This window comes from Anguilla rostrata, chromosome 3 (genome assembly GCF_018555375.3).
Source record: "Anguilla rostrata isolate EN2019 chromosome 3, ASM1855537v3, whole genome shotgun sequence".
NCBI lineage: Eukaryota > Metazoa > Chordata > Actinopteri > Anguilliformes > Anguillidae > Anguilla > Anguilla rostrata.
The window spans coordinates 69,212,468-69,236,816 of NC_057935.1; the positions used below are offsets into that span (position 1 = coordinate 69,212,468).

Genomic DNA, 24,349 nt, shown 5'->3' on the forward strand with positions numbered 1-24,349 from the left:
CATTATAGCATACCAATATCGGGAAAGAAAGATAACAATGCCACCCGCGAAAAACACAACAGGAGCTCTCTCTCACTCGGAGGAACAGGAGCTCCTTTCTGTTTGTGATGACAGTTCCAAGGCCAGTAAAAATGTCCTAAACTGCAGAGAGAGAAAAAAAAACAACAATGAATTTAGCTCGCTTCACACTTGCTCTCGCTGGTTTAAACAGCCAAATGGAAATAAAGTATAAGTTGGACAGAGCAGTCTTTGACTGTTCTCAGAGCAGTCAATATCACTCAGAACCCCGCTGTAATTACACTGTAAATGCAGATTAGCAGTGAATATTTTCAAATGGATTACAATAGAGGGGTAAAAAAAAAAATTGAATATGCTCTGAAGCACATTCTACACAAAGCACATGAAAATCTCTTTCAGAGTGACGTCCCTCCTCCCCCCCACCCACCCCCGAAGTTTGCCAACCTATTATTAGTCTTTATTTGTTCATTTGATTAGCCAGGGAAGCAAGAGGAGGAGAAAAAAAAGAGAGAAAATAAAACAAATCATTCTGTTGTCAACCACTCTTCTGGGAGAATAGCAGGCAGAGACGGGGAATTATAGTGGAGCAATTGTATTGCTTTTTAATTCTTTACATTGCGGTAATGAGTGCGCCTTTGTGGAGATTAGACAAATTTTATTGTCATTCTAATCCGTCCCTTTTGTGGGGCCGTACAAAGGAAAAGAAGAAAAGCGTGAAAAATGAAAAAAGAAAAAAAAAAAAAGGCGCAACGTTCAGACGCGCTAACTCAACGAACCGGCGTGCCGGGGATTAGCAGACTGGCGCTGTCAGTCACAGAGCAGACTACCCTCTCCTCCGAAGAAAAGCGGCCTTTGGTAAATCCTCCCGAACCGCGCTTTGTAAAAAGGCTTCCTGTCGTCCCTAATTGTACACTGACAATCTCCGTTTCTGAAAAGGCGCTGCCTGACATTTCGACGGGAAAGAGCTGCGATGTTTTTTATTTTATTTTACTTTTTTTTTTTTACAAAAGCGTCCTCCGTGCTTCAGCGGAGGAGAGGCCGCTCGGCTCCGTGGACGCTGCTGCTCGTTTTCCGACGGCCCGGATCAGCGACCCTGCGCTCTGGGTCCGAATTTTCCAACCCGGCCGTGACCCGGCACCTCCACTCACCAGACAGCAGGTGTAGGGTATGGAAACGTCCTAAGAAACGCACGCGCACCAACGCAGTCGCTCAAGCTGCCTCGTCAAAAGAGTTTAAACTGAGAGCATGAGCCTCGCGCGCTTGACATAATACTCACAGATTAAAGTTTTAATCCAGCGACGGTGATACTGTTTCGGCTAACAGCCCGCCTTCAACAGAACGACTCGCTAGCAGCCGAAACGCTAACTCTGCTGCTGGATCAAAACTTTAACTTTGGAGAACTGTATCAAGTGTCCAGGAACCATTATTTCAGAGCATTAGGGGTCCCGATTTGGTCAGCTGAAACCTGCGGAGGGCATGTCTGTTAAACCATGGGACACAGACACCTGCACACAAAGCTTAGAAAGTGAAACTAGGAGGTTTCTTAGTGTGTTCACAGGACAGCAACACAGAGGCGTGCTCTGTGAAACAGAGTAATTGCCAGCACATGCACAAAAAAGTGGTCTTGCACACTTAAGCAGCGAATATACTAATGCATTCCCAGCAGATTGGTATAGAGTTTACATACTCAACCAGGGTGTATACTGTAGTATTAATGCATGTACTAGAAAGTGATAAAGAGTCTTACACGCTTCACCAGGGTGTGTACTATAACACTAGCACATGCACAGTGGAGTGGTAGAGTCTCACACAATGCAACAGAGGCATAGCCTGTTTTTCCTGTTGTATGTACAGAAAGTTAATTCCTTTGGCAATGTTTAAAAAAAAAAAAAGAAAAAAACATAAACCAAAATAAACAGCTAAAGAAAGGTTATCCTGGGTGAGGACTGATGGAATAATAATAAAAAAATAAAAAGAATAACCTTTGCGTGTGCATAATGGCCGCCGTTTGAACAGCTTTAAACGGTCATTAAGAGAGCGGGGAAGAGGCTTCGGGGCCGCCGCCGCTAACCGCTAGCTCAACACAAAAAGAGCTCACGGTTCGGCAGCAAATTATTTCTGCTTTCATTAGCACGCTGTCAGAAGAGCGCTTTCATTAGTAATGGGAGAGAAATATGCCTAAGTAAGTACCTTTTTTTGGTTTTTTTGTTTTTCTACCGAGTTGGCCATATACGGCACGTGGGATAACTGAAGCGCAATAACACAGTAATAGATTCCCGCATAACACGTGTATAACAATGTAGTAACTGCCGTGTGACCATAGGCTATGCTAACAGCTCTAACACATCTTAAGCAGGAGGGTACAATGCTGAGTGAAACGTAGTCCAAATGTGCCCGTCAGGTCATGTGAGCGAGCTGCTACTCAATGACATCATCGACCAGAAAGGAGGGGGGGTTTCAGAGAGCACCCCCCCCCCAACCCCCCCCTCCCTCCTGGCCCCCACCCACCAGGGACACACTCACAGAGTGACACGCTCACTGGCAGCCTGTCCAGCCGGGGAGGGGGGGACCCCAAACCACCCCTGGCCTGCCACATACACAGCTAGTCAGCACCAGCTAGACCCACGGGGCTCTGCTGACCTTTGACCTTCTTCATTTAGCTCCGTGAATTATTGCTGACTGTCACTGAAACAGGCAGCCGGTGCGCACAAGTCACACACTGCAGCGCGTGCATCACCCCCAAAAAATCCGCCTACTTCCTCAACATGCTTTAAATGGCTTTTTAAAGCATTTTTATTATGAAAAGCACAGTTACTGAAAATACAAAAAGCAAACAGAAAATCCCTGCGTAAGTTTAACAGTAATAAACAGCACCCAGCACACCGGCATGTGCTCTCCTCATGATTTACCCCCCACCAGGGCCCACTTAGCCTGATAATTGCCTCCCGTGGTGACGGATCTTTTTACAATCTAGCCTCAACGCGGTTACTGTTCCCTCCGCTCTTATTTATGACGTCGGGCAGGGAGGGGGATCAAGAGGGGCCATGCCCACCGTAGTGGACGTAAATCCTTTGAAATGACTCGGTGCCATTTTGAGCCTCTCTGGCCAGTCCAGTCCGCGGCCGCTCCCACTGATCGTTGGCTGTTACTGCGCTACCTTGGTTACGGGGGGAACGGTGTAGGAATCAGAGGGGGCTTGTGGGTAATGTGGTTACACTCTGGTGATAATAAGCCAGTCAAGCAGCAGCAGATAGAGGCTGGATCTCTCAGCAGCAGACTCATACGTCAGGACCCTGGAGTGGCCTTATCTGCAGCCTAGTGTGCGGGACGACCGAGGAGGCGAGAGAGGCTGGATATCTCTCTCTCTCTCTCTCTCTCTCTCTCTCTCTCTCTCTCTCTCTCTCTCTCTCACATGCTCTCTCTCTCTCTCTCTCTCTCTCTCTCACACACACACAAGCATACACACAGACATAAAGAACCACACACTCACACTCACACACACACACACACACACACGCACACACACGCATGCACACCACCACACTCACACACACACTCACACACACACACACACACACTCACACACACACACAGCCAAATGAAAGCCACGCCGGTGCAGTCACTGTGATTTTTTCCATCCACACCACGCCCCTTCATTCTCCATTTGAGACGAAAAGCAGTATCCAAAAAAAAAACACAAAACAAACGAGCTCAATGAATAAGGCCAGAAAACGAACGCAGAGGTGGCTGCCCCAGGACAAAACGCACGCAGCGCGAGTCTCACAGTGTAACTGCTGAACAGCTGGCCTGACATGAATCGCTGTCTCCTGATCTCCTCCCACTCACCCGTCGCGGCTCTCTGAAACGCGGGAGCGAGGGAGGCTCAAAACCAAAATCGCTTTCTGATCCCGAGCGCTCCGGTCGGCCCAGTTCTGAGCGCGCGAGAACCGCTAGCTCGACCGCGCACGGACGCGCTCGCTCGTTCATTTCGACCGGCAGCTCTGACCCGGGCCGGGGGGGTGGTGGGGGGGGTGCACGCAGTACCGGAACTCACAGAGAGAGAGAGAGAGAGAGAGAGAGAGACGGGTGGCAGACGCCCCGCAGGTGCCTGACGAACGCATTCGTCCTCCCCCCGCCGCCGTCGCCGCACACGCCGTATCCAAGCGCCGCTAACGAACGAGCGGTTTCATCGCCCCACGGCGCGGCGCGCCTCCTCCTCCACGCGAGCCAAGCGCGTTCGGCGGGACTCGGCGTCGCGTCGAGTTCGGCAAGCGATGCGCCACACGCACGGGCGGGCCGGACGCAAAAACGCCGCCCGGCTCGAAGGAGGGGAACGCAATAAAGTTTTATCGTGATGGAGTTGTTATTGCGCCGGGGAATCCGGACGAATGAATCAATCTCACAAGCCGCAAGATGGCCGATCGATACGACGCCCGAGGCGGGGAGTGATAATTACAAAAGAGCGTTAATTAAAAACATTTTCGGATCTGGAGGACCGCGGTTCACTTAATCAGCGTTAGCAGCTGGAAAGGATATTGCTCTTGTTCCGATGAACAGATGCCCATAAAACTCATCTGTGGCTTTTAAAGACAAAATGCAGAGCAAACAACAACAACAACAACAACAAAAAAAACAGCAATTGCGTTTATCAATTTAGACAGTTTTGAAAGAAATGAAAATAAAACTAAAGATACATTCAGAGAAATTTGAAATATCGGTCGGTTCTGTTCAGTGTGCACCAAATACTGGTGTTTATTTATTTTTTAAGGTCACATTTTACTATTTTTGCTCTTGCAAATGATCTGCGAGCAGAAAATGAGAGGACATTGGTTAATCGGGAGGTTAGCCAGAAAATTGGAATGTAAAAAGGGGGGGGGAAATGGGAGGCAGGACGAGGGGACGGGGGGGACGGGGGGGGGTGTTTACTATGCAGAGAGGAACACGGGGAAGCGGTAGCAGAGGCACGCGCACACACACAATTACCCCCCCTGCGGGATGGCGGGATGGCGCTCCCGTGGGGTGATGCCCGCTGTCCGGTGAACACCTGGAGCGCCGTCACAGAGGCGGAGCTGGTAATCGTGCACTGACGGGCGGGGGTGGGGGGGGGGGGGGTGGTCAGGGTTAGGGTCAGAGCCGGATTACACTGGTGTCTCCACCCTCCACCTGTCCCCACTGGACACCGGACCTGTCCTTGCACCACGGCCGCCACCACCTCTTCCACCGTCCATTGCCCCTGTTACTACTGCTCTACTGCCTCCAAAACCCCTCTATTGCCCCATTCACTGAACTTGTGCTACCTCTGGTAATGCCCCATAATCCTAATACTGTCCCATTTGCTACCCCTCTACTGCCTCAACCCCCAGTACTGCCCCAATCACTACCTCTCTACTGCCCCAACCCCCAGTACTGCCCCAATCACTACCTCTCTACTCCCCAACCCCCAGTACTGCCCCAATCACTACCTCTCTACTACCCCAACACCCAGTACTGCCCCAATCACTACCTCTCTACTACCCCAACACCCAGTACTGCCCCAATCACTACCTCTGTCTCTAGCCCATGCTACCCCTGTACCTCTGGCTCCTCCTGGCCTCCCCCAGCTCCAGCACACCCCCTTCCATGCAGATGTCAGAGTGGAGAGGGGGGCGCGATTCCTCCCCCACGCGCCCCCCTCCGTGGCAAACGTGCCCCAGTACAGCTCTCTCCGGGATGTCATAATTAAAGAGAGAGAAACGATCGCGGCCGTGGAAGCAGCTCGACTCCGCGTCAATTTCAGCGGCAGCAGGGAGGCGGAGGCTGAGGACGGGGGGATCCTTCAGACCGTACGCCGATGCCAGAGCTCTGCACCTCAACATCCTGCCATGGCAACTCGCTCGGGGACAGCCAAACCCTACACACACGCGTGCAACTTCACCGATGAGCCAGAGAAACATTTTTGGGGTATTCACATATTTTTACACTCATCTGCATCAATCGCAGACGTGCAAATGTGCTCAGCTGGAGTTTTTTTCACCTCAGGTTTAAATCCCTGGTAACCACAGCAACTGGAGCGGCCGAGCCATATTTCACACAGACCTGGATAGCCGCTCCAGTTGTCATGCGGTTCTGTGGTCTAGGGGGCTTAAAGCCTGCGGTTTAAACTCCAGCTAAGCAAACTGCAGCTGACCCATCTGTGTTTACGCAGTGAATTATCGGAGCCTTGCTGTACCTTTCAGGCCCATGTTTTGTTATTGTGTATCCCCCCCCCCCATATTTCCATTCAGATCTATGCACAGTAAATAGTTCGTATAACTCAGCCGCTGATACAGCTTTTTCAAAACTCCGCGTGACCAGGTGGCTGTGTTGGGAAAATTGAAGGAAGAAAAAACATTTTTTTTTTTTGATGTGCCTGAGAATTAAAAAAATTGAGGATATGATATGCAGGAAAATGGACAAAACGCTGCACATATTTAAATATTTAAACTCAGCGAAAGGAAGCAAGGGGGGATATGATGGCTAATATTTCTCAAAAAAAAGAGTGTGCGTGTGTGGGGGGTGGGGGGTGGGGGGGGGGGGGGGGGGTTATTGATAGGGGTGCGATGGGGGGGGGAGTAAGAGACAGTATGAGAGATGAAGAGAGAGAGAGAGGGATGTGCAGATGAGTGAGGAGGAAAGAGGGAGAGATAGAGAGGAGGGTGGGGGAGGGAAAATACATTCCAGCAGGCAATCACGCGTAACGGTAATGAGAATCACCGCCTTCACCCGGCTCACGTGCGGCAAGCCCGAGGTCAGGTACAATTACGCAATCTGTAATTCACAAATGCGATAAATTACCAGCCGAATATAGCTTCTTCCACGCTGGTATTTCGCAATTCGATTAAGATATTGTAATGCAAGAACATCTGTGACGAAGGGGAGCTACGCTCACTGTACACATATTAGCACAGTACTGCCTGCCTGACTGTAATTTCGCACACGTAACTATAACTAGGGAAATCTGGGTAAGGTTTAACGCACACTATACTGTAGCGTTGTAGGTACACAGTACACAGTTATTACAGACCAAAGGTCAATCCAAAAATATCAACACAATTCATGCAATCACTATTCCGCACATACTGCATATGCTGTTCAACAGTGTATACGTATGTGCATGTGTTCAGGAACATGTAGCAGTAGGGATATCTGGGGTTGTCTGGCAGTCGGAGGGTTGCCGGTTCGATCCCCGCCCTGGGGGTGTCGAAGTGTCCCTGAGCAAGACACCTAACCCCTAACTGCTCTGGTGAATGAGAGGCATCAATTGTAAAAGCGCTTTGGATAAAAGCGCTATATAAATGCAGCCCATTTACCATTTCCATCCATCCATTATCTATACCCCCTTATCCTGGGCAGGGTCACGGATGCTGGAGCCTATCCCAGCGTGCATTGGGCGAGAGGCACGACTGTACTCTGGACAGGCCACCAATCCATCGCAGAGTAGAGATATGGTAATATGTATAAAATATCTTAATATATATCTTGAATATACTAGCCTGTGATTGGTCACCTAGCAATGTAGGCATAACTTGGACAAACGCCCTTCCTGCTTGGGCCCAAGCAGGCTGTAAGCAGAGGCTACACTTGCCGCTGTGGGAGAGAGCAGCCCATTTCCAACCAATGCAGAACGTTAGGGAAACGCTGGCAGAACGCGTGGGGGACGTGGTGCCCGTGGCCTAGGGGACGGGCAGGCCGGGAAGCGGAGAGGAGCTGAAGTGAGGAGGGCCAGCGGGGAGGTGGGGGGGGGGGGGAGGGAGGTGGGAGGTGGGAGAGGGGTCAACCGGCTCTCCTGCCCGCGGGGAGGGCTCGAGCTCCTGGGAGGAATTACAAGTGGAGGAGAAAACAAATCCTCCAGCCACTGAAGAGACATCGTCCAGCCCTTTCGCATCCGCACCGCATTCTTTCAAAAAGGGGGGGGGGGAGCGGGGTTGTTCCGTCTGGACGGATTACAGCCACGGTCAATTGCCACCACTACCCCCCCCCCCCCCTTTACACCTCCCCCCCCCCCCCTCAAATCCCGAAGCAGACTGCAGAAGATGCTGCCGGGTTTTTCTCTGGAGTTTAAATAAGGAGAGAGAGGGGGACAGGGATATATGTTACTCCTGAAAGGGGGACATCGGCGCTGTGCTTTCTCACACACCCGCCGGGGCTCTGAGAAAAAAGGGAGGGGGGGGGGGCTGGCGGAATCAATGTCCGTCGCCAACCCCCCCCCCAATACACACCCCACCCTCGACAAAGAACAAGAGACGAGGAGGTCAAACCTCATTTTCTTGCCCAACAATGAACAGAGAAGCAAGGAGGAGTAGGCAGTGAAGAATGGCTGCTATTGCTGTGTGGGTTTGCCGAATCTGCCGAACCCCCCCCCCCCCCCCTTTTTTTTTTCTCTTTTTCTTTTTTCCTACTTTGGGGAGAGAAAGCGGCCCCCAGCTCGGCGGGATCCACAAAGCCCTTCTCCCGCGGCTTTCTGCGCCCGCCGCGTTCGCCGCCGCGTGCAAACATTCGGACGCGCCGTGAACTCCGCAGCGCACGCCTCCGCTGTGTTCCGCCAGAGACGAACACGCGCGCGCCGGCAGAAGCAGGCTTATGCAATTTTATTAAAAAGGAAAAAGAAGAAAAAAAAGAAAACGGAACTATGTTTTGTACGAAAGGTCAAAAAAAAAAAAAAAAAACGTTTCGGAATTAAAAAGTGATATTTTTATATCGGTCCCATGTGGGGGGTAGAAAGAGGAAATTATCAGAAAAATATTAGCTCAGGGCCTCAATCACCGCAAAGGCCTCGTGCTGCATGTTTACGAACAGACTGCTGCTTGTATTTCTCCGAAGACCGCAGCCCGTGGTCCAGAAGCAGAAGACCACACGAATTAGCCCCTGATCTCCGCGGAGCAGAGAGGAGTTCGAGCGGAGATCACGGTGCTCGGGCCTGTGCGATTGTTCACATTCTGTTCTGGCGGAGAGTCGCCAGGCGCTTGGAAACCTCCAGCGCAAACTGCTGATGTCACCGTCCCTCTTCAACGACCCCGACGCCGGTTCACCCCGACCCCGTGCACTGGCCGCACCCGGAGAATTCAATCGACATACGTCCTAAACAGGGACTTACAATCAAATGCAAGAGTTGATTGCACGCTTCACAGAGGGGAGTTCGCTGAGTTTAGTAAGCACCAAAATTAGGTCTGAAGAATGAAACGAAACGCTTGCCTTGATTTATAAGCCAGATTTAATGGCAAATGTTAATTGAATCATGGCCCCACCCACACGCACAAATGCTCCCTCTCTCTCTCTCTCTCTCTCTCTCTCTCTGTCTCTCTGGCAACACAAGTAGTATTCACGGTTTATGTATGTACAGTAGCAAGCAGCAGTCAGCTCAGAGAAATAATTAAATAATTATGTCATGTAATGTGCAGAAAACAAACACACACACACACACACACACACACACTGGCCTTGGGTTTTGGTTAACATTCAGTGGTTAACAAGTATGTGATCTAAAGGGACTTAGCCAGGATTTCTGAAATAGCACTTCATTATTCATTCACAATACGGCACTTAAGAAACACATTCAAGTGCGGTGCGGCATAGTATTGTATTTCATCTTGTATTTCAAATGACAAAACAATTTCAAAATGACAATTATTTGTTTATGGGAAGGATTCTTTTAGCAGCAGAAAATGGGCTTCATTCGCAAAATGTGTACAATCATATTTGATCATACAATGTGCGTAAGAACGTTTCCAAGAACATTTTGGCATTCATATTTTTTTGTCTTATTTATTCATTGCTGTCTTATGCTAATCACATGAACAGTATTGCAAACAGTCAGCATTCATCATCTCATACGCCTGGGATATGGACAAAAACAGGAGTCTTCACATCTATCATGAATCCCATGTTGGCTTTTTGTATTAACATTTTTAAAAAACAAAATTAAGAATAATTTAAGAAAAGTATTGTGAACGAGGGCCAATGGTTATAAAATATACAATGGCACTCTGTTACATCTTCTCTTATCCCTTTCTTGAACAGAAATAAATCAGTGTTTCATCAACAAAAACTTTATACTTGACTATTGCTGACTATTTGTCACTTGCCGTGATTCTGACAGGTCACTGATGCATCTTAGACTGAGCTGAGAGGGTTATCATTCTGATATTTATAATGCTTTGCTCTTCCGCATGTTTTTATTGAACTTCCACCGGTAAATGTCACACCACAGATTAAAATATAAGACTACAAGGATGCTCTCACCACAGTCTTATTACAGCAAGTCACGTTGCACTATTAAAACCTGGGAGAAGCTGAAGGTGTCTTGATCACACACACACACACATATGAACTGTCACACGCTGAACAGAATATTGCCAGACTGTCACAACTGTGAGCCGCCATCATCGTCATCATTATTATCATACTCAGTGTACTCCGCAAACGCATAAACCAGCCAGGCTCTCCCCGCAAAAGTCCAATAAATTATAGAATTACTCTCCCTTTCATTGCTTTATAGGAGCGGAAACAAATTAGGGTAATTTTTACCATTCGACATAAACCAACGGAATGAAATAAAATGAGAATCGGAAAAAGGCATGAGACAGCTTTTATTTACAACTGAAGCTGTGCGCTCACACAAACACACCCACACGCAGTCTAATCTTGGCAATCCTTGGAACAAAGTATTCACTGAATCAGATTCAGCACATTTAAATTACTTGCTTATCATACATATGAGTTAGAGCTGACTTATAAAGACTGATCATTAAACATGAACTCAAGTGGTTCGAAAGAGTCTGTGTGGTATAAGACAGCTGGAGTTCCATACACATTCAACGCATCAAATCACTCATACTATTAAGCAACTTAACAAATATTCGCGAAAATATTTTCTTTTTTTTCAACAGAAGACGGGCCCGGACGCCACGTTTCCTTTTCCCCCGTCACCATGCTCCAAACGCCCCCCACCGCCCTACGCCCCTTAATTTGTTTCATCAAAAACCAATTCAATCAACACCCTGTCACCCTCCGGCTGTCTCGGGTTATCGTTTCTGTATTTCATTTCCCATTAGCGTTCCTACAAACCACGTCCACCGCCGAACCGCTCAGCGTCGCAGCTTCGCCGGAAAGGTGCAGGTGAACACGCGATTGACAGCTTTCGTAATCCATTCATTAATTAGCCGTCGTAATGGAAGGCCCACTCGTAACTCTCAGATAACGAGGAGATGAAACAAATTGGTTTTCTCTCACTTCGTTTCCGACACTAAAGACCCGCGTTTGGCCCTGTGCTGGCTAAGTTGGCTGCCAAACCGACTGTCGGATTCATTTAATGGCACTGAATTTCGAGTCAATTACTAAAGGAAATGCAGCGGTTGCTAAACACGTCATTTTCACGGATCAGGTGGATTAGCGTGAAATTGCCACCTTTGAAACAAGAAATAAGAATGAATTGCTCATCCCGATATTGAACGCCCTGACAGCAATACAGAGCCCTAGTCGTTTATTATAATCATTGTATGATAGAGAAGCGATAAAATTAACATTGCATCGACTTGCCAGTTTTGCGTGGGTTTCCTAACCCAAGGCACAACCTAGCCATATTTGTTTTCAACAAATACATTTTACTAACAATAAATTTGACATTTTCAGTCACAATTTAGATTGTATCAGTGTGTGTTAAAAAATCAATTAACTCGTATTTTATTTGTTCGTGTGTGTGTGGGTCCTCTCTCAGCTTTCGGGAGCAAAGGCCTTCAGTTGGCGATCTGCCCCTTTTAGCTTGTAGTATTTCTGTTCCTTAGCTACGAATATTAAAAGCAGGCTACTTGGTGAGAGAGAAATTAAGTATGTAGGCTACGTTTCAGTTTCATAAACTTCAAGCAGATAGGCTACGCCTTGAGAGATCACTGCACAGTCTCCTCCGCTGCCTGCTTCGCTCAACCTGGCAGACTGTGGGATTAGATACGATTTCTTGATGCACTCTCCTTTCCCGTAAACATGACGACTAGCAAAATAGGCTCTGAGGGTCCCGTCATAACAATAATTCACCTGTAACATCCCTGCTAATGCAGCGGGGGCTCGTGCACACGTCGGAACCATTCACGAGACGTATTCCGTTTCATTACTCTGTTGTCATGAAGACGCCACGGGGTAATGCCGACAGTTAAAATAAACAACGGTGTAAAATACAGACAAGATGTGGAGCCGTGATGCTCCTCAACGAGCTGGGCTACAGATAAACCGACATGAACCAATACCAATATACAAAGCTTTACACAATGCTAAAAAAATAAGACCTAATTATAATGATATAGCCTAATGCTGCCGTTTATTGTTTATTATTATTATTATTATTTGTTGATGTTGTTGTAATGCAAGCTAAAATAGCCATTCTGTCTCGCGTTTGGCGTGTTATATTTGTATAGGCCTAATTTAACCAACAAAAAATCTGGAAAAAAACAAAGGTCTCATTAATTCACCATCATCGTGCACGCAGTGTTTGCATTAAAAATCTTGAACGCGTTGATGTGAGAACCGTCTAAAATGCATAGCCTATTTGACTGCACCACAGCATGCGGTCCGAGCTAAAACAAACTCGCAATGCATACAGCTGGTTACCTAGTCTATATCCGTTATGACGATGATGATATAGGTGATGGATTTGTGAAAGTTACCTTTGTTATAAATCGGAATAAAACTTGGTTGGACTCAAACGCACGAGGACACGGCGAACGATAAGCGCTAAACATAGGAAGTTAATTTTCTACAAAAAAAAAAAAATCACCGTTGAGTATTCCGGAGAAAATATATGCCTGCACATCTGCCACCAGTGCACAGACGAACAGCAGATAGGTGTGGAACCGACTCATCATTAACGGATTCGCTACATAACTTTAAGGCAGCGTATGGGACAGTCGACTTGCTGTTGTCAGGTTCAACGCGCTGGAGCGTACACACTCTTCAACTGAACTCCTGAAAAGAAATATCGGAGAAATTCCGCCGGTAAACGACCACCGCCTGCCGCGATTCATCCGGAGTCAATAGGGCTGGCTATAATTAAACAGCACGCACAAACTAGACACACCTGAAATAAATAAAAGACGAAAGAATAAAAACAAGGGGCTCTCTATTCAGTCGTCGCCTTGGGCTGTAGAAATTAGGGGGGCAACGCGTTTCACGGTGGCTGTGCGGTTCATACTACCACCGTGTGGAGAGTCGCATTCTTTCACGCAATAAAACGCCACTTAATTTCTCTGTGGATAAACGCAGCCATTAGCAAATCTCAAAATATTCCCGGCGACTACGTGTGCACGAATGGGCACGTTTGTAAATCACATACATTGCGATGCAGTGTGGAACCATCCACAACTGCTTTGGCATTTCACAAAGTAAGGCATCCGAGACTGAGGCAGAACAAAGGACTGACATCCCAAGTGAGCATGATCCTCTGTTCTAAAACTATATGAAGGTCATACAATCAGATGAGCTCAGATTTGCTACCCTGTTCCGCGAGCTGTTTTGTTCTTTGAACAGCTGTTCATCAAGCCGTTGATTGATGAGCAAGAAAGTTGTTGAAGCAATTCATCTTTAACAACAACAACAGCAATAATAATAACAATAATAATAATAATAATAATCATAATAATAATAATAAAGATAGGACGATGAAGAATTATTATAGGCTAATAACGAGTATAATAAGAAGAATAATAACAAACAAAAAAATCCTGTGCAAAATAAACCAGTAGTCCGTGGTACTTTGTAATGCATCACTACGTCCAGCTACTGGCACTGAGCGAAATTCCGGTCATTCACACACGTGTCTGTTCTTTTTCGATAAACATGAAGAATGCATTCAAAAGTTCCACTGTATCAGATTTATATGTGTCCCAAAAAGAGAGATAACAAATAAACGAAACAAATGAAAACACGTTTTATAAAAAAAAGAACGTATAGCTTATAAGTTTATACATTGTTCACAACTATTACAGCAACGACAGTTGAAAATACTACAATTGTATAATAAGAAAAGGAAAAAGGATTACTATTATGAAGAATTAGGTGTTGTACGTCCCTATGGATATACATACTGAAAGAACGGGATCTTATCTTGTTATAGGCTATACGATCCTACGGCCCATTAATGTCTTACACGACTGATGGTGGAGCAAGTACATATCTTAATCCGGGACATAATATGCAAATGAAAACAACTCAAGGTATGCAAGGTAGCCTACTTGCCATAAAAACCGAGCCAAGTTATTTCACAGAAACCACCGACAACAATAGTCGCTCTGACAGGAGCGATTGTTCACTTGGCAATGCAATGATAAGAAAAACAAGCAGACTGGTTAAACCCCTTTTCCCACAAGGGACGGGAATACGAAGAAGAAAAAGAAACAGGAAAAAAAGAACTGGGCTAGCTTCTTCTGTGTCCACGGGACACGTGTGTTGATTATTCAATGCAGTTCTTTGCGAATTCAACAGTGCCGTTCTGTGTGCGGAGTTCAAAGCGGTAGCCCACCTTATTTCATTTGAGGTTCATTTTCAACGCACAGTAGCCTATACATAGAGTCCCTTCTTAACCACACACTAAGGAATTCACAACGAAAAGGGATTAGGGGAAATTACTTTGGGACTCCTCCAGTTGCCCAGAAGGAATGCAATTGAGGCGTCGTTTTAGTAAATTACATGATAATCAACAATTCCGGTGGCCCTTTTCTGTACGACAGAGAAAATTATTCATCAAGATTCAGATTCGAAAATCACTGCAGTGATTTCAAGGCGATATCTATCGAAAAACACACAGCAACGTCATTCAGCTCGCTGTGAAATATCTCACAATATATTTTAATATTCCATCTGGAAGTCGGGTCATTTTTACAGCCCAAACACGCTGTCCCTAAGCGCAACCGATAACAAACACGCAGTCACAAGTAAACAAGCACCTCGCGCGCTAGACATTAGGGCAACTGTCACTCACCTGACTGTGAAGAGCTCACACGAACCAGGACAGAAGTGAAGAGAAAGCCGAAGAAATACTGTAAGCAGGCGAGCTTCATTTTGGGGGCGAGTGGCAGTAACTCCTATAATTCACATGTCCAACAACATATCCTCTTTTTAGCTGAAAAAACGAAGAAACGTCCGCGTGTGACAGTTTTCGATGTACAATATTTTCGATGTGATTATAACGTTTCCTCCGGGTGCCTTCGCCCTGTTTTAGGTATCATGCACAATGAAATAAGTTTAAGCAGTAGTAGCGTAGTTTCCACGGTGCGCTTTTGCTTGTCCTGATTGCAATGGTTTGCTCATGCCATTACTCTCCGCTGAGTTTGAGTACACAGCGAACGCTCGGGAGTGGGAGACACTCCCTCCAACATGACTGTCCCTCCCACCAACCGTCTGATTGGTCTAATGTACGGCTACTACGGTCAAACTCCGCCCTTCTCCACGCCTCGCGTTCCGCCATTGGTTATCTGACTCTGCCAAAATGTGCATTTGTTGCGCTGCAAGCACCTGTCTCTACTGCTGCAAATTAGGACCGCGGACCGTGGCATCCTATATTTAACAAATATTGTAATTATAAATAAAAATATGATGGCAAGATTAAACACAGCGATGCATTTCTTTAAACAGGAAACGTATTCATTTTTATTACGTTTATTTATTTTTATTATTTTTTTAAGAAAAATGTGTTATTTTTTCTTGTTACAGTATTACAGTTTTCAATTTTTTTTGTTTTTTTTTGTTGTTTTTTTTTTTCGTAACAAATTTCAACGACGAAACGAACGAACATTTTAATCACAATCCTCAATGTAGTGATATTGACTGGTTAGGTCCATGTCATGATTAGTTCGTTTCCTACCTCGTGGCAGAAGTCAACACGTGACCTCTTTTAAATGAAATTAAGACAATTAAGACGTCCCCTCAAGAACACTTTCCTTTCACACCTGCCCAACGGGTTGGACACTTCCTGGAGTTACAGTATAATGAAACATCTGGCTGAAACTTTTCAGAGAGAGAGAGAGAGGGAAAGAGAGAGAGAGAGAGAGCTCTGATGCTTCTGAGACAGTACATTCTGTTCAGTTGAGTAAATGGCATTAATAAATATAATAAAACATTCATATTTAAGTCTATGTCGTGCTCTTTGTAAAAAAAATATATATACACATCAATATACCATACATATCTGTAGCCACCCCCCCTTAAAAAAAGATCAGTATTCCCCAGTAAATAAGGCATCATCCACATAGTCTTACATCCCTGCATCTAAAGCAGCTGCAGATTTAACTGGTCATCGCCATAGCCAGATATTCCACATATAAAAGACAATGGGGCAACTGTGCATGTTGCATGATGCTGAATGCCTGATTTAGGGCAGCATGGTGCGTCTTGACACACAGACATTCGAGCAGGAAATGAGCAGACACAGATTAGTTCAATGATGTGTTTAGTGCCAAGTCAAAGATCTGTTTATAAAAAACACAATGACATGACGATGTACCAGCCTTCAAGTTCTGGGGCGATGTACCAGCCTTCAAGTTCTGGGGCGTCTAGACGTCTAGAGGAGTTGAAATCTGGGGTTGAGAGACGTTTTAACATACTACATGGTTGACTCCAATATAGCTCAGGTTTTTACCTGGAAATTGCATGGCTAGTCGAATGGAAAACTTTAACTTTTCAATCAAACTTTCCTGGGTTTTTACCTAATCACCTACATGGTGAGTCACAGACTTTTCAGTACAAAAATGTACACTGGGAATGCACATGAGATCATGGTAGCATTTAGTCCAGGGACACTCAAAACTGGCCCTTGGGGTCAGTAGTAGTACTGCTTGTTTTCTCTTTTTCCTGATTGTCCATAGTCCAATAATGTCACTGATTGGCCAGGGGTTATGTCAGGTTTAAATCAGTCCCTGACTTGAAGGGAAGAATGAAAACCAACAGCACTACTGGTCCCCGGGGGCCAAATTTAAGCATGTCTGACTTAAGCCCTGTTTGAACTGGATTAGTTTTATCAGGGGTTCGTCGGGTAAATCAATCTTTAAGTGATTTGTCAGGCCCATTCATTCACGACAAGTAATCTCTGTAATTTCCCCCCAAATCACTACAAATAGCTTGGATGCAAACGTCATCAACGCTTCTGGGTAACATCTACTGCCCGGTGCTCTGGCGCCAATAAACATGTTGTGGGTTATTGCAATCCTGCGGTGTCAATTTGAACTGGACTGCTACTACTGAAGGACGTCCACGACTAAAATTTTTCCGACCTGTGAAACCCATGGACATTGCAGATCCATGCTGGATTAAAACCACGCATCCTGTTGGTAATTCCTTAAATCCTTGAACCACCCTGGGTGAGACTAATCTATTTAGAATAGGGCTGTAGTCCACCTTGGCATCTGCCGTGTTGACGCTTCCCACATCAAACCTTATTGTGCAGAAAACCCCCCCCCCCCAAAAAAAAAACCCACATATGCTTATGCATGACGACACACTGACGCATCACAAGAGTCTGTCAGTCTCTCCTGGCAACAGTTTCCTGGCAACGCCTGTGTCCGATTAAGTGGTCCACCCTTTTCTCACTGGCCAGGAACCCCAAAGCAGTACCTCTTGCACATCCTTGTACGGAAGCATGCCTTGGGCCTGCTGGGTAGCTCGTTAGCTATGAGCGCTGCTTGCGGTGAATGACTGACCACCGTGGTCTCAGATCGAACCTGATCAGTCCCATCAGCCCCAGAGGAGCAGCGGGCAGTTAGCTTCACGTCACCCAAAGGATAAATGTGAGGGATTCAGTGGGCGGGGAACAGCAGCGTTCATTGCTCTTCATTGACCCCTGGTGGCTGTCTGAGTACCGTGGCTTGGCCTTCACACACGTACGATTGGGTCTCCTCCTTCCTCGTTCTGCACAAGTGCGGCTTGTGGCTGCGGTGTGAAAAGAAGCAGCTGGCTGATATCGGGAGAGAACCACAAGTTGTTTTCACTCTCCTGAGCCAGCAGCCATGTGTGAGTGCACTTGTACACACTAGTTTGTAAATTGGACATTCCAAATTCAGGTGGGCTTGGAGATGCCAAACTGAAAAAAAAAGAGTGTGTCGCGAACGCTCGAATGGTGCTGAATGGAACACGCATTGCTGATGAGAAACAGATCACTCACGTCAATGCCAGACTGTTTACAATCACTGACAAGATAAAACGGAGAATACACAAGCTATTGGAATTGTTTCTGTCACAAACGGACTCCTTGATTGTGTAAAACACGGTAAGCTTTTAATGTTTGGTTGTTGATTTATCTTAAGTCTGCTTGAAGCAACGCCCTCCACGCACAGAACTCCAAATATTATAGTCACCAGTGTGAGGTACAAGACTGCTGAAAAGTACACGGTGATGAAAGTCTAATAGTTTTTTTTTTTCACAATTTCCATATGTTGAGTGATATGCAATCTACATATACTTGTGACATTTGATTGAGATGTATTGAGGGTGACACGTTATCCTGTTGAAGTTTCAAAACTATCCAGTGTCTTTGACTTTGAAAGGGGGTGAGTGCTGCTGCTATTATCTGAAGGTTTTATACCTGAGCAGCAGCTGAAAATGCATTGAACCGTGTCAAGCGTTCACAATGTCACTGTAATACTGACCTCTCACCAGAGGAGGGAGCCCTAGCCACTCTTCTTTGGTCACAGAAGGCAGAAGACCGTGGGGAGACTCAAGCTGTCGCTGGCAAGCGTTCTGATTCTTAATTTGACATTGGCGTCGTTATGAGGACATATTATTAAATATGGCTCAATGTGACAAGTGTTTAATATAAAAGCAAAATGCAATGGAAAAAAAATGTTTTTTTTTTTGTTTTTTTTTTAAATAAGATGTAAAATTGAATAGCCCATTTGTCATGAGATCTGAAATTGCCGTCATTTATTAACATAAAACCCAAATGTAATTTCACAGCAATATGTTTTAATGCTTTTAATACCGCGCCTCCCTGACAGTATCTTCCACACTCTGCCAGTTGTATAATTCTCTCTTTGGATGTAAAAAAAATGAACCTAGGGAAAAGATCACTGTGAGTTTACGCAACTTGCGGAGATGGCGGGCGTATTTGTAATTTAATATAAAACCCCATGATTTGTTTAATGCTGAGATCTCACTGTACCGGGACCGCTAATAAACGGAAGCTTTTAGAATCCTGGCCCATCACGATTTTTTTTTTTTTTTTTTTTTTTTCCAGCCGCACAATTTAAATTGCGATGCATTTTAATATCGCTCTGCCTTTCCACATCCTCCCAAGCGCCCTCTGATATTTAATTAGGGTAAACTCACACACACAGGGGGCATCTGTGACAAAGAGCCTACAGCGTTGTGTTGGAGATGTATAAAGGCGAACCTAGAGCATTCTGGGTAAATCCATAACTAACGCGAAAGCTCGTTGAACCCTGGAAGTTATATTCCATACAGTAAACCCAGCTATTTTGCAGGCCCTTTGTTTGAAAGCAAAGGTGCGCGAGTGGCAGTCAGGGGCTGCCAGATGGCTCGCTAATGACCGGATTGGAGTGAAATGTGAGCAAAGGTTCATTTACAGTAGCAGCCGAATGTGCATTTTGCACATCAGGTGTTAATTCAGATCTCCCTCTCTCTCTCTGCTCAAGGGCAGTTAAATGAATAAGACACATTTCTAGACAAAGTCCTTATAAAAAAAAAAAAGCGTCTGAAAGACCGGCAGGAGAAGAGGGTGAGCAGAGTGGCTTTTGGCGCCTTTTAATAATAATGGCAGTTAACTGACTATGAAGCCTGTGCTTGTGATCGGCTAGCTGGCTTTGGTGTCTTTCTGACAATTGTGACTGTAACACACATTAAAATAATCATGATTATGAAGATCAAACAATACCTATTTTGCTCTCTTTTATACAACTGATTAGAAATGGCTCAAGGTTCACACGTTGTCCATATGCGCATATTATCAATGGCTGATGATAACAATCAGAAGAAATATTCAGAAAGTAGATGAAACAAATGAGACTTGTGAAATAATAATAGCAGTAATGAATTAGAGACAGCATATAATTGAAGACTGAATGTTGGGAGCCCTGATATTCTGATATTCAGATCAATCTATAAAGACAACGGCCTGCAATGCCCCAACAATCATTTCACGATATCCAATATGTCTACGCCAAAGCACTTTAAACAGCCGATATCTTCGGTGGAATCTAGGATAATTTAACTTTTCTTTTATATCATCACTGGCATATCTAGTTATATTAATGAATATATTTTACATCCATCCATTGTCTATACCCGCTTATCCTGGGCAGGGTCGCAGGGGGTGCCGGAGCCTATCCCAGCATGCATTGGGCGAGAGGTAGGACAGGCCTGGACAGGCTGCCAATCTATTTCAGGGCACGCACGCATTCACACACACTCGTACCTATGGGCAATTTGGAGCTTTGAATTAGCATACATGCATGTCTTTCGACTGTGGGAGGAAACCGGAGTACATAGGGAGAACATGCATTACATTACATTACATTACAGGCATTTAGCAGACGCTCTTTTCCAGAGCGACTTACACAACTTTTACATAGCATTTTTACATTGTATCCTATTATACAGCTGGATATATACTGAAGCAATTTCGGTTAAGTACCTTGCTCAAGGGTACAACGGCAGTGTCCTACCCGGGAATCGGACCTGCGACCTTTCGGTTACAAGCCCAGTTCCTTACCCACTGTGCTACACATGCATACTCCACACAGGAAGGCCCAGGCTGGATTCGAACCCAGGACCAGTGCTGTGAGGCGAAAGTGCTACCCACTGCACCACCGTACCACCCCATATTTTACATAAACCTCCCATATTGTAAAGAGATGTAAACCGTAATTTAAATTTTGAACCATGGTGGTAAAATGTGTGCATAGTCCTGGCCCCAAAAATTGAGCAATTATTTCCAAGGATGTGCAGTATACGCATACACTGAAAGTCTGGACTGAAACAGGACTTTAGAAAATGTAACTAGTGTCTGCATCTGTAATTGGTGTACGCTCTTTACTAAAAAATAATAATTAAAACATCAAGCTGAAACTCATTACATTTTTTGAAATATGGTAGCTATCACACGCTTACAAGAGGCTTCAAATAATTAGAAGATTAGTGAAAGCTTAGCACTTTAAGGTGTGTCATGGAGATTAAACCAATTTAGGATGTTGAACAAGTACTGACTCCAAACATCCCATTCTCACTGTCACTCATTTATTAACCGGAATATGAAAGAGCTGTTTTATGCCATATTTTTATTCAGATCATGACCTGCTCATACCAGCCAGTAATCCTGATTCTCCCCCAAACATATATTATAATCACCGTAAACACTATTCCAAAGGCACTTAAAGTGGGGAAAAAAATGCAAGATGATAAGTCTTCATTTAGAGAGGGGTTTTAAACAAATCCACCTGGTAGCATCTCACATTTATACATCAGATCTTTTAAGAATGGAAATCAAGGATCTGTAATAATTAGAGTTCTGTCTGACAATGTGTTGACATTAACATGGGGATATTTGTCTTTTTTACCCTAAAATATAATTTTAAAAAATGCATATACTGCATGTATGATATGGAACAGGAACAATCTAAGAAATCAATGCAAAACTGTCAAATGAGTTTATCCAAGCTAATTAATAAAAGGTGATCTATGACTTTTTTTTTTTAATATAGTGAGTTTAATTTGCTTTATAAAATCACTCCATGAAGGAATCGATGGGGTGTATGAAATAACTGACAATTTAAAATAATTTATTCGAACCTACTTCCTATTGAAGATGTGATAATCGCGAGATCATGCAGATCCATTTTATTTTTTGCCAGCAGAGACCGCGCTACTAAGACCTGATTTATGTGAATATGCTGCAGATGAGATCTATACACTTCCCAGCTGACAGCCCGTCGCCTGTTAACATGGTTATTGGTTTTGACTGTATTGTTGTCATTGCTATAATTGGACGGGTGTGAAAATCGTGGCACCGCACACACATAGTTAGGAAGAGGAGGTTGCGCACAAAGGTGATGTACAAAATGTGGATTGGCAGTTTTTGGGGCATTTAATAAAAATCAATTGAATATCGAGGGTGCTCGAAACATAATAGCGCTGCGTGAAGTCGGCACACCGTTTAGCAGGTTAAAAGAGCAACAGAAATGTCAAAAGTGTAAACGAACAAGTAGCTGTGTCTATAAACCTCGATGGAATAAACTGGTACGGTGTGAGGGTGGCATTTTAAAGTGCATACCTTGAAAGTCTGTCTCTGAAAAACAGCACTTTAAAAGAATTGCAATCAATATGACTTATGGAAAGGCCTGTCTGTGTTGCGAAGATAATACTGTGGTCCACAGATAAAACTCAAACACAAACTTAGTATAACTGTATGCCAAAATTATAGCTTTATGAGTGATATACTAATGGAACACCAATTTGAAATAGTTATATTTATTAATGCTTTATGCTGAATGCTTGCAATCCAAATACATACTAAGATATAACTTAGCGAAGGGATTAATTGCAAAAATGCATTATGTTAGTGCCAAATGTTTACTTTGAGTCACATGGTCACAATCTTGAAACACTGCAAAATAAATGAAACTCTGAACCCTCTTTATTGCACAATATTGGGTTGAGGTAAATTTCAAAATCTATTTACATGATAAAACAAAATCTCTGCTCTGTCGCTTGCTGGATGAAAATAAATGCGTACATCGCACAGCCTGAGGTCGGGACGTGTTATAAGGGCTGTCTCGTCCCCATTGCGCGATGGAGAATATGAATATGCGCTCGGTGTTTATATTTAATGGCATTCCCAGGTTGCATAAACACTGCCAAGACAATTACAGACGACAACAGCGGAGTGCGCTGGAGTGATTTATGCTTTTGTCAATAGCGCAGGGTCAATCAATTCAATGCGAGCTTATGGTAATGCCAAGTCATTTGAAAGCCATTTTTTGGATTTGCCAGAAGCCATTGACCTCTCTTTGAGGCCAGGGATGTTCCGTTAAAAAACTGAAGTCACCTCTTTGCTTCCAGAAGCACCAGGAATATGCCCATACACATTTCCCCCACATCCCTTGGCGAGGCCAGCTTCGATGTCATTGCTTACCATTATGTACTGAAATGACTCAGTGAGAATTTTGTTTTATTTTTTATTTTTTTGTGGTGAAAAGTCGGCGAAACTCCATCTAGTCATTCAGGCATTCAGAACCTGGCTACGTTTGTTTAAAGAGCTCAAGTTCTCTAGCCGACTAGAACGTAGCCAGGCAAGACCGGAGTTAAACACAAGCTATACTGGGGTTAGCCTATTCTGTTTACGTCAAAATGTCTCTCAACATAGATTTCCACCCGTCTAGACATTTCCATTTTGGCTTTTGTTCACCGGGTAACCATTAAAAATAATAATTGTTCTCAAACTTAAAAAAAATAATAATTATTGTTAACCTTGAAAATAAGAATCACTTGTTTTATTGTGACCTTTATGCACTCCACATGAAACTATTTTAGTTATGAAAACATTTTTTATTTTAAATATGGCATCATTGTTCGAATACGATGTGGCAACTCACAGCTCGTTAAGGATCCCATGACACTTAACCCTTTTGAAGAATAGCCTTTTTAGAATGTTTTTATCAAAATCCTAAGTCAGTGTTCTAGAACTCCGTTGCTTTCAAATTACAAGTGGTGATTGTTGCTTCAGCATTAGAATGTTCAGTTAAGAACGCTAAGCACCTATTTGTGATCTCACACCATAAAGGGTTAAAGCAATAGTGGTCCTTGATAGGGCCTACAGTACATAGTGATGGAGGCACAGCACTAACTAAACAAGATGATATTATTCTAATAGGATGAACTAGAGCTAAGATCCTTACTCACTTCCCATTATAAATCTCCTGTCATTTAAAGGAATAGTGTGTCCTTGAACACTGCGTCTCAAACACTTCCTTGACATCTGGCCATCTAATGTTCCCCCTTGAATTTGACTGGTTACACAATCCCAGTGTTTCTTAAACTATGGTTTGGGACCCAAAATGGGTCATGGGTGTGTATGAGGTGGTCCCAGAATGCGTCTGTAATTAATTTGGTATACTAGGATGTGTATTTGATTGGTCCTTGAAAAGTACTAAATTTTTAAGTTAGGTCCAGGTATTGAAAAAACATTTCGGATTTGGGTTCTGTTTTTAAAATGTCTGAGAACCAGTGCACAATCCCTACCTGCATTAATTCCCTAGGCTGTTGTTTTGCTGTTGTACAGTCACTGCAGTTCAATTCGGTTTAGTAATCAGGCAGCCAAAGTTCAGTG

General features: G+C 44.5%; 1 protein-coding gene across 3 annotated transcripts in view; it reads right to left on the reverse strand.

Moving 5' to 3' along the window:
• LOC135251772 (receptor tyrosine-protein kinase erbB-4-like) overlaps positions 1 to 15,365 on the reverse strand; it is a 340,021-nt gene extending 324,656 nt beyond the window's left edge. For all 3 annotated transcript variants that reach the window (XM_064329533.1, XM_064329531.1, XM_064329530.1), the window contains exon 1: positions 14,999 to 15,365. In XM_064329533.1, the coding sequence (XP_064185603.1) occupies positions 14,999 to 15,077 (79 nt within the window). In that variant the 5' untranslated portion in view covers positions 15,078 to 15,365. The remainder of the gene's footprint in view (positions 1 to 14,998) is intronic.
• Positions 15,366 to 24,349: the final 8,984 nt, after the last annotated feature.